Source organism: Mchenga conophoros, linkage group LG22, assembly GCF_057382185.1.
Source record: "Mchenga conophoros isolate Kocher_MC1m ecotype Shallow Benthic linkage group LG22, M_conophoros_male_GT1.1, whole genome shotgun sequence".
Taxonomy (NCBI): domain Eukaryota; kingdom Metazoa; phylum Chordata; class Actinopteri; order Cichliformes; family Cichlidae; genus Mchenga; species Mchenga conophoros.
In genome coordinates, this window is record NC_140546.1 from 27,566,818 (window position 1) to 27,580,518 (window position 13,701).

General features: G+C 42.8%; 1 protein-coding gene across 1 annotated transcript; it reads right to left on the reverse strand.

The window, feature by feature from the left end:
- Positions 1–1,154: 1,154 nt before the first annotated feature.
- Positions 1,155–12,675, reverse strand: LOC146549633 (protein disulfide-isomerase A3-like). Its single transcript, XM_085262370.1, has 13 exons — positions 12,259–12,675; positions 11,782–11,860; positions 11,583–11,700; positions 11,390–11,497; positions 8,464–8,593; positions 8,256–8,369; positions 8,005–8,130; positions 7,725–7,907; positions 7,424–7,532; positions 7,208–7,336; positions 4,805–4,884; positions 4,672–4,729; positions 1,155–1,509 (listed from the first exon to the last, which is right to left on the reverse strand). The coding sequence occupies exons 1-13, from the start codon at positions 12,420–12,422 to the stop codon at positions 1,420–1,422; spliced, it is 1,488 nt and encodes a 495-aa protein (XP_085118496.1). The 5' UTR covers positions 12,423–12,675; the 3' UTR covers positions 1,155–1,419.
- Positions 12,676–13,701: the final 1,026 nt, after the last annotated feature.

Consider the following 13,701-nt stretch of genomic DNA (forward strand, 5'->3'; position numbering starts at 1 on the left):
AATCTATACTGACTAAAGTTGGGACCATAAATCTTTCATTATTCATTGATAACTATTGTCATACCTTCCCCTCAGGTTAACAGTGTTGGTGTCATCATTGACAGCACTCTTTCCTTCACGGCACATAGAAATAATATCACTTGGTCTTCTTATTTTTATCATTTATTTTGTTGTACTAATGTAATTTTGAGGATCTTTATAAATAAAATAAATAAAATTCATTATTATTAAATAGACTTACTCCTGGTAATGCAAACCAATCTTTCTACAGGACCGGAAACAAGCAAAAGCATCAGGCGCTACCACTTTCTCCCTTCCTGTCTGTTAAGGAGCAAAGGTTACACTTTTTTCCAGCTCGTTTTCCCACTGGGCAGTGGGCAGTCACATCAGAAGTCTTCCTCACTCCCAGCAGGGTTGTAGCAGCATCACGTCTCCCTTTCATGACCAGGAACCGACCCAGCTGTCTCAGGTTAATGCAGTAACATCTCCAGTGTTCTGGTAATTTCTAGACTGGATCAGGTGATTCATGAACCAATGAAGCCTTTCTTCTTTAAAATGACTGACAGAATGCCCCACCACCTTTGATATTGTGTGATACCTTAGTTTAGGATCCATGGCAAGCATGAGGTGAATAAATAGTTTCATTTATTGAAACTGCATGGGAGGAGGGGGTGTTTTTGACCAGGGCTCCCAAAACATTTTTATTAAGTACTTCTCAAAGCAGAAAATGGACTACAGTGCTTTTCTACTCTATGTAACATTTAGACTCATGAATGCATCAGAGTTGGTTCCAAGAACCAACCAGCCATAAATACAATAAAAGTGGGATTACCGTCATGAAAATGTGGCAAATAATGTGAGCAGTCATATGTGAATGTAATTATGCTTATATCTAACAGGCTGATTGTGAATGTCTCCTTCATTGAGGAGACTCAGGGCTGGTGCTCATGTAGCACTTTCTGCATTTCTTGTGACTTATTTGTACACCAAGCTGAGAATCAATTTTGACTGATTTGCATTCTGAAAACACACGTGGATATTCCCATGAGTGTGTTTACCTGTGTCCAGTGACATCACATGTGCCTAAAGCATATTGGGACGACAGGTCGATAAGCAGCTGTGGGCCTGAACGAGCACAAACCTGTCCAAGTCTCTGAAATTCATACAAAACTTTATTGTCCCAAAAAACAGAAGAAAAACACCTGCAACCTGTTTGTGCACGAAAGGAGGTCGACTGAAGTTAACAAACAAACAAACAAACAAACAAATAAATAAATAAATAATGAGGCTGACAATGGCATGATTAATAGCGGTGTTTCAGGGATGAGTGAGCGATTTGATTTGATGCAACGAGTGTCCTGATGTAATGTCCGGTATTGGCGCTCCAGATTCAGGCTCTCCTCCTTGCTGTTGGGGGTGTCAGAGTTCATCTTTGAAGCCACTCAACACCAAGTGGTGACTCGCCTCTCGCTTGAGGAACCGGAGGAAGTCTTTGAGCTCGCGGGTGCCCTGAAAGCACATGGGAGATGTCATGTGACCCCAGAAGGAAGTTAACATAAAGACTTTATCTTGAAAACCTGTCAGTGGCTCAAGCTCCACCCTTACTGTGAAGCCTTGCCTTCACAAACTGCACAGTGTCCACAGTGTCTGTGTAAGCTTCAGCAAACTACCAACTATTAAACACTGAACTTTAGCTTCACTTCCTCCACTTGCAGCTCTGGATGAATGAGGGTGTATTAAAAAAAACAGACTGGTCCGAGCAGGAAATGTGGCTGTGTGTGTACGTAAATGACAACAGACTTTCAAAGTAAAATTCTTCATTTATAATCCCTGTAGGCTCTTCTTTGGTGGTGTATGAGCCTATTGTTCAGAAACAGCTGTAGTGCTGTTTCTGAACAATAAATGTTGAGTCAAACAGTATAAACACGTTGGGTTTTCCAGGAAAGACCACAGCCTGAAGTTACAGTGTAATCAAAGCAAATATTTGTCACCAGGAAGGATTTTTAACATCCAGCCCTTTACAGGCTCACATTAGTTATTATTATATATACACACACACTTTTATTTATATAGACCAGCTGAGGAATAAGACGAGGATTTAATTAATTAGTATAAAATCAGGACTTTAGCAGCAGTCGGCAGACCCTGAGGGTACTGCGTCCGTATGCCCTGTGGATGATAAATGAGAGCAGTAAAAAGCACACTGGTGTTATTTAGGGGTGCAACGATACACAAAATTCACGGTTCGGTTCGGTTCGATACTTTGGTGTCACGGTTCGATATTTTTTCGATACAAAAAAATGTTCATGCCTTTTTAATTTGTCATTTATTAAAATTATAAATATATATTTTAACTCAAAAGTACAGTTTTTAAATTTAACTCTAACCCTTGTGCGTGTTTTTTATTTTGACAGCGAATGCGCACCTGCGGACCACTTATGTGCAGCCCTGGTTATTTAGCTCGTCATATTGCAGCCACAGAAATTCTTTTGTCCATGAAACCATAAAGCTGCACTTTCTTTTTGCCTTATAGTCTGATTTGTCATAACTTCTCCGTTTTGTGGTAAGCTTTTCTTTGGCTGTCACTTCTTCACCCTGACCTGTCTTATTTGGCTCAGCAGAACTAAAATATATATCCTGCTGCTTTTACACATGCACTCACATAAGCTCAGCGATTCTCTGCGCGATCAACCTCTCACATGTTTAAGCTTGCTGTGGGAGATTTCACTTGTCATGTTTGCATAGTAAGCTAACGATTAATAAGACGATGTCAGAGGAATTGGTGCACAAATTATCATCACTCACAGATCAGTGCTGTCGCTCTCTATACACAGTTCGCACGATTGCAAAGTGAAAGCAAAAAAACAAGCGCAAATTCAAACGCGACTTCAATATGTCACATATTGACAGTGGCTCACCGATGCCAATGACATAATTACCCAGCTACATTTCCGAAAGAATGCAAAAGCATTGACATATATTTTTCCTTCCTACAATAGCCCGACGGGCAGGGCAGAGATAGATTTTGGTAGCCCGACTGAAAAAATCGCTAGCTCCGGGACGTCGGGCTAGCGATATTGCAAGCCCTGTATCTGATTGAGGAATCACTCATCTTTGGAAAAGAGAGTTTATTACAGAGAAATGTCTCTTTCCAAAATAAAAGCTATACTATCCGCTTCTTCTGGGCTATATTCTCAGCAGCATAAGGAGAATCATGTGCTAACAGCTGTCTAAATGACTCGGCTAAAGTTAGTAGCATGCTTGTTGTTTTGGTCTTTGCACTAGGATGATGTCGGTGTAAATGTGCAGTCATATTCGTTGTGTTCCCACTAGTGCTTTCAGGTTAATCTCGTTGAAATGACCTTAACGCCACAACACGGCAACTCTCCGTTAACGAGCTACCGCTGATCACTCCGTGCATGGGGCTAGACGGCCAACACGTTAACGAGCTAACTGCGCTAACACACTAGTTCACACCAATGTAATTGAGCATTGCATGGCACATCCAACATACTGTTTTACTTTAGTCCATGACTGCTTACCTTCAGGGTCATACGTCACATGAAAACCAAAATAATTCCAAACGCCAGATCTGAATGACGTTCAATTTGCCTGTTGTAAGGAGAGCTTAACTTCTGTCTCGCTAGCTTGCCCTGCGCTCTTCCTTCTGACTATGCTGTCTGTGTTGAGCGCTCAGTGGATCTGCGCTCGACAGTGCAGCCTAGGCGGAGTAGTCGAACACAGATTCACTGAGCGCTCAACACAGACAGCATCGACAGAAGGAAAATTGATAAAATAAATTACAAATGTTGTATTGTTCGATACATATGCGTACCGAACCGAAAGCACTGTATCGAACGGTTCAATATCGATACGAATATCGTTGCACCCCTAGTGTTATTGGCTGCTCAACTTTTAAGATTAGGCTTAAAACTTTCCTTTTTGCTAAAGCATATCATTAGGCTGGATCAGGTGACCCTGAATCCTCCCTTAGTTATGCTGCAATAAGTGTAGGCTGCTGGGGGATTCCCATGATGCACTGAGTCTTCTTCACCTTTCTCACTCACTATGTGTTAATAGACCTCTCTGCACTGAATCGTTGAATGACTCACTTCTGCACTTTGAGAAAACGCCTCTTCTGATCTGTGCACAGATGTGGTTGTACCTGTACCATATCAGTCAAGAGCCTGTACAAGTGGAAGCAGGTGCAGTTTAATGGACCAAATTATGTCCTGTGTTTCTTCTGAGCTGACCATGAGTGGCTGTGGAGAAAAATGAGTGTCTGTACTTTGCAGTGCTCACACTGACCCGGGGGGTTAGAAAATTATTTAAATGTGAAGTATGAATGGGCAGACTCTGTGTTGACAAACAGGATGTATGTAAATGAGAAAATGGAATTTTTAAATCCCACTGACATATGCTGAGAGAAGCCGCAGACTGCAGGTGTGGACCTGAGCTGGTGCACATAGGTGAGCACAGAGCATAATTAACTACCCATAAAACCCTGAGACAAGGCAGCTCAAACAGCTGTGAGGGAAAACTACAGCACAGGCGAGTGGGCTGCTGCAGATAACATTGACCTTAGATAAACTGAGAGGAAGCAACTTCGTCTAAAACTGTAGCTGAGGTCCATCTAGCCTCAGGTCTTGGGTATGCACTCAGGTGTCTTACCTGGTATCTGACGGGTTCGTCCTTCCTGCCTACTGGAGCAAAGTAGATGGTGGGAAACCTGCAGGCAGACACAGCGACATCAGACTCACACCTGGCAATGACTGAAGCATGTCACGGGAAACCTGAATCTCACCCTTGGACATCGTAACCCAGAGGGACGTCATTGGCCAGGGCATTCATCTTGGCAATGACGATTTTGGGGTCAGAGCGCAGCTGAAGAACACAAAGGTTTGACAATGATTTCACACAGAAATAAACCAGTAATATCTCCTTCAGTACAACAGGTCATTTTAGTGGGTGGAGCTACAGCACACAAGACCTCATAGGCAAACAGGAACCAGCACCAGGTCTGAGACAAGTCCCCATTTGAGGAAGACGGAAGATGTTTCAGAGTTTCTAAGATGTCATGTGACCTTTTGCAGATGTTTTACACACTCAGGAAGGGGCAGAGCCTAAGTGCAGCTGCAGTGTGAGAGTAGTTCATAATAGCACACACGATGCTACAGAAGCATGAGCTGGCAGCTTTGTGTGGTTTGTTGTGCACCTGCTTATTTGCGGTGCTCAGCTGTTGTTGAGAGCAGGAAGGCCATGTCACACAAATATATAAGACCCAGCCTATTCTTATTCTAGCACCATTTCCTTATTGTGTAGAGAAACTGTTCAAACTGCACTTTTCTTATACTGAAAATTAAATGTATAGTTAATAGTAAAACCGCCAAGGGGTTCATTTTAAATGTCAACTGTAACTCTGTTAAATAATTTACATAATTTCCTCAGGGATTATTCAAATATTCTGATTCTGATAAATCTAAAACACCATCATCTCAGATTTCTAAGGAGCTTGAAAAGAAAAATCTGGGACACTCCACCACTTTACCCTAAAACTGAAGAAGCTTCTCGGATGAGAGGCGAAAAGTCTTCAAGCCGCTTTTCACGCTACTTGTAAGGCACTATGTTGCCTGGCGGATGGACATGTGACCAACATACCACTCTTGAACCCCGATCCTTCCGCCAGGCAACGTAGTGCCGTACAACAGCGGAACAAACAAAACAAATCGTCTTACGATATGACAAAAATCATGGACAATCCATAGAAAAGCCGCACCTGACTAAAAGCCGCAGGGTTCAAAGCTTGTGCAAAAAGTAGCGGCTTATAGCCCGACAATTACGGTACACTTCTTTTTCAATTAGTTAGCATTTTAATTATTATTATTTAATTTAATAATTTAGAACATAACAGCCCAGTACATGCACACTAGGGCTGCCACAAACGATTATTTTACTAGTCACCGATTATTTTTGCGATTAGTCGACTAATCAGATTATGTATCCATTGGACATAAAACGTACAGCTTATTGCGCCAGCAGCATCTGCTCTTATATAACTATCATTAGCTTAGAGCTTTAAGTGTTTAAGGTATGTGCTAGCTAAAAATAAAGACAAGATGATAGTTTATTAAACTCCACTGAAACAATCTGCAAATTTCATTTAAATTTAATAAACTCAGCCGTCTGCTCCTTGCTATCTAAAATATAACAGGACACCGGAGTATATTATCGAGCATCTCACACTTCTGATAATCAGTTGTCTGATTGACGTTTATTCTGCTGTGTAAAAACTATTAACGGCAGCTGGCATCCTTGTACATGCAGTGCTGCCATGTTCTGTTTCAGTCTGTTATTACACTCTTAAATCCTACTACTTATTCCCGCGTCTTTTGGGATCTTACAAAGCTTCAAACGATGCGTCGACTATTAAATTAGTTGTCGACAATTTTGATAGTCGACGTAATCATGACTATTCGACTAATCGTGGCAGCCCTAATGCATACCACACCACAAACAGAATGCAGTTTCTTACTGAAGCACAATTGGGAATACCATCAGCAAGTCTGCAGGGCAAGTAGGTTCAAGTGTACAAAGGAAAAAAAGAAAAGAAAAAAAAGCAGACGCTCTGAGAAAGAGATGTCATACTTTTTGGAGATGTTTTCTTTTTTCCTTACATCATCTCACTGACCGGATTATTTCATATTAGAAGTGAGGAATGAGCCCAAATGTGAGTGAAGGAGACTGTAACGTGGAGATTAGGTTTTTTTTCCTGCAGAAATGCTGATGGATGATGGGATTTGCAATTATCTTCGATAGGAAACAGTTATGTTTTTGGTGTGATACGCATGCAGTAAGTAACCTGTGTTGTAGTAATCTGTTTGGTTGTGTTTGGCGAAAGAATATTTTATTGTGTAAAATAGCATTGATCACACCTTGCAAACATCTGCTTTGCCAGCTGATTGCACAGGATGGTACACCTGGTGCAGAGAAGTTAAGAGTGTGGACTCAAGCTTGTTGGTCTGGTGACTAAAACAGGGTCTTCACCACACAGTGCTTATTTATAAAGTGCTTTACAAATCCGCACATTACGGCTACAGTTGGATTTTCCTGTTTGAGTGAAGCTAGCCAAACAGCGAACACCCAGTTACTGCTAAAGCGACAGAGTGTGAGAGTGGACATTATATTCTCAGTATATGAGTGAGCGTACCGTTTCAGCAAGCTCTCCATAGACCGGCTCCAACTTCTTACAGTGAGGACACAACGGAGAAAAAAACTGGATCAGAACATTTTTATCCGGGTCATTCACCACCTGATCAAAGGACTCTGCTACCACCACCTGATGCACACAGGTCAGAGGTTACAAAGAGGTCTACAACGTCATTGATACTCACACAAGAGGCTTTGGCGTGTTTGTTTTACTCACTTTGACAGCCCCAGAGTTCTTTTCAGGTATCGGTTCTGATTTGATGTAACGTTTGAGTCGACCTGCAAAGTAATCTTCCAGGAACCTCTGCAGAGACGCACCATCCCTCCTAAGACAAACAAACAAACACACACAGTTACTTGTTGGTGCTTTCATTGTGAATGAGGTCAGAAAGCTGAGAAATGCGGGTCAGCCCCCCCAAAAGTTTGAAACAGACTTGGATCAGATAGTTCTGGTTTATTGTGACCCCACCCCCTCACCTGCAGAACAGGTGACATAGTGGTATGACTTGGCTACGCACGTGAACTCCTCCCTCATGGTGTACTTGTGACCCAGTCGGGTCCGGATGGTGATAAAGGGCAGCTCCCCTCCATCTGACGTCCCCATTCCAAAGTCTTCCTCCAGCTCCAACAGGAAGTCCTTCTTATTGGCTATAGAGAAGGTTAGACCCCGCCCGACATACTTAGACGCCACCTTCATTACCCTGAGAAGAAAACACACAGGGGAGAGGATTACACACAAACACTTTAGTCAATCAAGCTGTACATCTGGAACACATCCCCTCTGTGTGCTCGCGTTACCTGTTCCTCCAGTAGTTGGAGCCGGGGATGTTGTGATGGTAGTCAAGATCGTAGTACGCCGTCAGCAGGTCCCGGACTCTCAGACGGTCTCTATTCTCTATTGTCATGTGAGGACACAGACCGTAGCTGCACATAGATGGACACACAGAATGAGGCTGCGGTTCCTCTAATGACGTAGGACAGTTTTCCAATTTCATTGTACTATATATGACTGTGCAATGACAATAAAGAGTTATCTCTTAAAGACTCACATGTGATCTCTGATGAAGCGCCGCAGTGAGCCGATGGTCAGGTAGTCTCTGAAGATGACAATGCTGTCCTCAAAAGCATTGGCGAGTCTGGGAGGTCTGAACAGCAGCACACATCTGGAGAGAGAGACACACACACACGCACAGAAGTGAGAATAACACCTTTAAACTGTGACATCACTACGGTGATATCACTTAGGTGTGAACTCACTCTGAGTTGGCCCCATGCTCTTCGGCGAGCTGCAGGTTGGTGCTGTGAGCGAAACGGAACTGTTCTCTGAGTAGAGTGGCTGCCTTCAGGAACTCAGCCAGACGGGGGCTGTCCGTACCTGAGAACACACCTGATGCAGACACATGCACTGGTAAGGGAGCTAAAGGGGAGTCAGAGGACCACAGACACCAAGTGTTTGCCTGACCCTGAAGTTAGCATGGCCATGTTTACTTTAAGGTTACTATAAGGTGATCATGCCATGCAAGCAATAAAACCTCAAAGGTGTACAGGTATCCAGACTGCAACAGTGCGAACAAATTCAACAAAAATGGTTTATTTGAAGAGTTTCAGTTAGGTTTCAGAGCTCATCACAATACAGAAATGGCTTTAGTGAAGGTTACAAATACAAAAAAAAAAATACAAAAAATTCATACACTAAGGTTAATTATGGAGTACCACGGGATTTTGTGGAAGGACCAATTCTGTTTGCATTATACCTGCTTCCCTTAAAAGGCATAGCAGATGACACCCAACTTTACCTATCCATCAAGCCAGATAACACACAACAACTATTTGAACTGCGTGAATGTTTTAAAGACAAAGACCTAAAGAGACATAAAGATAAAACTGAGGTAATTGTACTTGGCCCTAAAATTCTTAGAAACACTGCATCTAACCAGATGCTTACTCTGGATAGCATTACCTTGGCCTCCAGTAACACTGAGGAATCGTGGAGTCTTTAACCAGGATATGTCCTGGTATGTGAGGTCGAGCATTTTTATACATTTTGTTTTATGCACATCCTTCAGATTTTGCATGCAGCTTGGTGAGCAGTGATGAAGCCCGGAGTGGGCGTGCAGGCCATTGTTACCATTGCTCTCAGTTTAATTCTGCAGGTACACATAGAGATGTACCTGCAGATGTACCTATGTGTGAAATCTAACTGAGGATCATGCATCTTATGATTCTGTCTAGGTTAGGAGTGTAAAGGCTGCACTATGCCCGAGTACATTTAGAAGTCGTCTGTGCAAACCAGAGCGTAAGCCAGCACAGAGACACGTAACCAGGGTAAAAGTCATTACATAAAAAATAGGAGAGGCAGGTTGCTAACCTAGATGTGACCTCGTCTGTACAGCGGAAAGACGAGTGCTATGGCCTCCGGAGGGGAAGAGGACTGCCAAGAGGTTGTGATCATCCTGTCCACCAACGAGGGAATGCCAAGTCTAAACCACGGCCTCTCCCCCACAGTTTTAACCAAACAGATAGAAGCACAACTCAATATATAATCCTGTGTAATGCTAAGTTAGGCTTATTCTGTTTCAGGAAATTGGCTACAGCTAGCTGCTTGCAGACTATGGTTTTCTGATTGAAGGAGTACATGTTTTGTTTGAACTGTTTAAGGTGAATAAATACTTAAAGATTAGATTAAGACTACATCCCTCTTTTTTCTAGCCACCCCTCCAGGAGCCTGGTTCAGCTGGAGGTTTCTATCTGTTAAAAGGGAGGTTGTCCTTCCTACTGTCGCTAAAGCACTTGCTCATAGGGGTCATCGGATTGTTGGGGTTTTCTGTTTTCTTTGTATTATTGTAGGATCTTTACAATATAAAGCAACTTGAACACCTTGAAGCAACTGTTGTTGTGATTTAGCAATATATAAATAAAACTGAATTAAGCTGAACTGAGGGTTACCTAGGCAACAAGAGCCTGGAACTTTCACCTGTGACCAAGCAACAGCTACATTTCCTCATCGTTTGTTTCGTCTTCTGCTGTTTTGTTTATACTGATTTTATTCTTTAATGTCTGTATAACTTGACTTTGACAAATAAGAAGCACTCAGCCTAAAGCATGATGCAGCATACAGCAACACGCAGTAGAGGTTTTAGATACAGGCGACACGGGCAGTTGCTCGGGGCGGCATCACGGGCATCGGCAAAAAAAAAAAAAAGAAGCTCGTACTCGTGCTGCCCCGACATCAGCCAGCGCATATTGGGAATGGCATAAGCACCGATCGGTTTTCTATCGCTCATTTGCTGGGAGTAAGGGCGCCCTTCGTTTGTGAGGTGCGCCTGCTGCTTGCGGCGCAGAGAGGAGAGGGCGGGGCGGCGGCAGGTTTTCTGACCGGCTGGAGCAAAATTTACAGTTTGATGATTTAAAGTCTCACACACAAGCCGTCGAAAGGGGAGGGGGGCCTGCTGCTTCCAAATAGAGCACATTTCATTTATAATGTTGTAAATCCAAGCCCCTTATGTATTCATGATTTGAATCCTGGGTTGTGTGAAATCTCAGAAATAAACCTTAGACAAAGTGAATCTGTGAACTAAGGTGTAGGTCTGTTAGGTTATGTTGTGGTGATCCTTGAGTCCTCGAGGATTTGTGTTCATACTGGAGTGCAAAATTAAAACCAATGGAAGATGGACAAGAAAAGTTCAAAGCCATCAGCTCCTCAGTTTAGAAAAAAGAGAAAAGAGGAGGAGAAACGAGCAAAAGATACAGGTAAGCAGATGTGTCATTGGATAATGGCAGGTCATCCTGAAACAATCAGAATACTTTATTAATCCCTAAGGAAATTATGTGTGTTACAGTTGCTCCAAGAAGAAATGGTAAAAATAGTATCAGTAACAGACTAAACTCCAAACAATACATTATGTTACAGATTTTAATATTAATTAGTCATCGTCAATTGTTGATTTGTCCTGTTCTCATTGTATGACGAATTATGATGGCTGTTTGGTAGCTGTTTGCATACAATGCATACTCTGTGTGTGTGTGTGTGTGTGTGTGTGTGTGTGTACAACAGTTTTATGTTAATGTACAATCCTTAATATGTTTTGTGTGTGTGTGTGTGTGGGGGGGGGGGTGCAGAGGGAGTGTTCGCCCAGGGGGCCAAATAGGCTAGGACCGCCACTGGCAACACGTGACCTCGTACCTACAATGCTGGCGTCATGGTTATTGACAAAGGCCTTCAGATCGTCTTTGGTCTTCAGGTGCATCGAGTCTGGACCAGTCTGCCTCCTCATAGTCTCGTAGATCCCCTCTGAACACAAACACACACACAGACAGAGGTTACATCACAGAGTCAAGTAACAGAGCAGGATTGGGATGCTCATAGTGTTTCCTACCTGCAGTGCGAGGACCATCATAGGGGGCGGAATCTTTGCCGTACCTAAAAATTCTCAAGGTGGGATAACCCGAGACCCCAAAACGACTGCACGTCTCAGAGTTTGTCGTACAGTCCACCTGCCGCACAGGTGAGACAAACAGATAAGACTGTTGTGAAACAGGTGTTCACAACAGTAATGAACAAGATGGACACATTACCTTTGCTAATTGAACACTTCCTTTCAGTCGACTAGCAGCTTTCTCAAACTCTGGGGCCAATTTCTTACAATGACCACACCTGAAGGAAGGGAAAAATAAAGGGATGAAGGAAAGGAAGGAGAAATAAACAAAGGAAGGGTGTAAAGAAACAGGGAAGGAAGGAAGGAAGTTGGAACGCAAAGAAGTAATGCGGAAAAGACGGAAGGGGAGGGAAGGCAAGGAATGAAGGAAATAAGAGCCACAGTATAATAAATACAAAATAATTAAATCAAGGGAAATGACGTAGGAAAGAGGTGGAGGAATGGAACGAGAGATGGAAGAGGACAAGCAGGTTGTTAGTGCCTCCCTAACAGCAGAGACACGATTTAAAAACAGCAGAAAACCAATAAAGATGGAATGATTTCATTTAAAAAATAAAAAAAAACTCAGGAAAAATCTCCCGCCGCCGGCCGCGCTAAACTAACGCCGATTCTTTACCAAGGAGCGTAGAATTTCACCAGCATGGTCTCGTGCTCTGTTGCCAGGTAATCGAAGTCCGCGTCCCCGAGCTCGAGCACGTCCCTTCGCGAGGACACAGCGGCGGGAAAACCAGACAGCACCACCAACGTGACAACAGGAAAAAAGCCCAAAGTGGGCGCCATGACGGAAGTAGAAGAAGAGCTGAGAGAACGAAGGATGAAACCGGTGATCGTTACTGGAGACTTCTTACAATGAGGCGGTGTTCCGGTGACCTCCTTCAAATTAAAACGCTTCACCGTAACAAATAGGATTTAAAATGTGTAATAACTAAAATCAAACATCTTTATTGGGAAATTAAATATGTGTAAAACGAGAGCCTTTACAGACACCAATCCACGCCATTTTAATCCAGAGGAAAAACCTAGCAACACATGAAGGTCTGGTTACTGCAGATTGGGTAGTTTCCGGTGTCGTCTTCTTCTTTCGTTTTTAATGGCAGCTTGCATTCAATACAGTTGTACTACTGCCTTCTCTTGGCTTATACTGCTACATCGCTTCTATTTCCTTAACCCTACAATGCCCTTTGTATCCTATTTTTGATGCATGAGTTTCTGAGACCGCTATCTCATCAACATGATAAATACTTGCCATAATTTCAAAAACTCCTTTTTTGTCTAGAATTAACATTATTGTTAACAAAACGTGCCAAAAATGCCCAATGTATCAAGTGCAATACAAAAATAAAAGATAAACAAAAATATACATACAGCAAAAACATTTTTGTGGATTTTGTTAGAATGGTTAATCAGAATACTTTATTGATCTCTAGGGGAAATTATTTTTGGTTAAAGTGCTCCAGTATAAACAAACAGTAACAAAGAAAGACAATACACTAAGTAAGAATAACACAATATATACATAATAACCATCTCAGTTCCAAAAAAAATAAATAAAAAAAAAAATCGGAATTTTCTGGCCATTTTTTTTGATGGGTTGGGTCTTACAGGGTTAAATCCTCTTGATGAGTCTGGAATTTCACAAAAAACATCGCCGTCGCTTCAACTTCGGTGGTGGCTCCAGTGAGCCGGGCAACTCCAAGTCCGGCAGGCCGGGCAGCACATCCTTCTCCGAGCTGGGTGGGTAAGCTGTAGCGGCAGGGGGATGCAGATGAAGCTCATTAAGGAAAAATTCCTGTATGAGTGGGTGAAGCGAGTCCAAAAGCCAGGGGAGACCAGAAACTAGTCATTGTAGCTGGTTGGGTACAGCACGCTGAAACTCCTCTGGATGATTCAGCCACAGGTCACATAATCTATTCACTGAATAAATTATATCCTCCTTAAGCTCATCAGACAGGGTGAGTTCTGCTGGGCCCATGTACTGGTCGAGTCGTTCTGTCATGGAGGGCTGTGTGGCAGGCAGACAGGAAAGGTGGACCCAAGAGCAGGACTCAAACACAGAGGT

Excerpts from the sequence above, each read along its gene's own strand:
- LOC146549633 (XM_085262370.1), bottom strand. The coding sequence starts at position 12,422 with ATGGCGCCCACTTTGGGCTTTTTTCCTGTTGTCACGTTGGTGGTGCTG. Across the intron at positions 11,498-11,582 it reads TGATGGTCCTCGCACTGCAG|AGGGGATCTACGAGACTATG; the intron begins GTAGGAAACACT and ends GTTTGTGTTCAG. Across the intron at positions 4,730-4,804 it reads CTGGGTTACGATGTCCAAGG|GTTTCCCACCATCTACTTTG; the intron begins GTGAGATTCAGG and ends GTCTGCCTGCAG.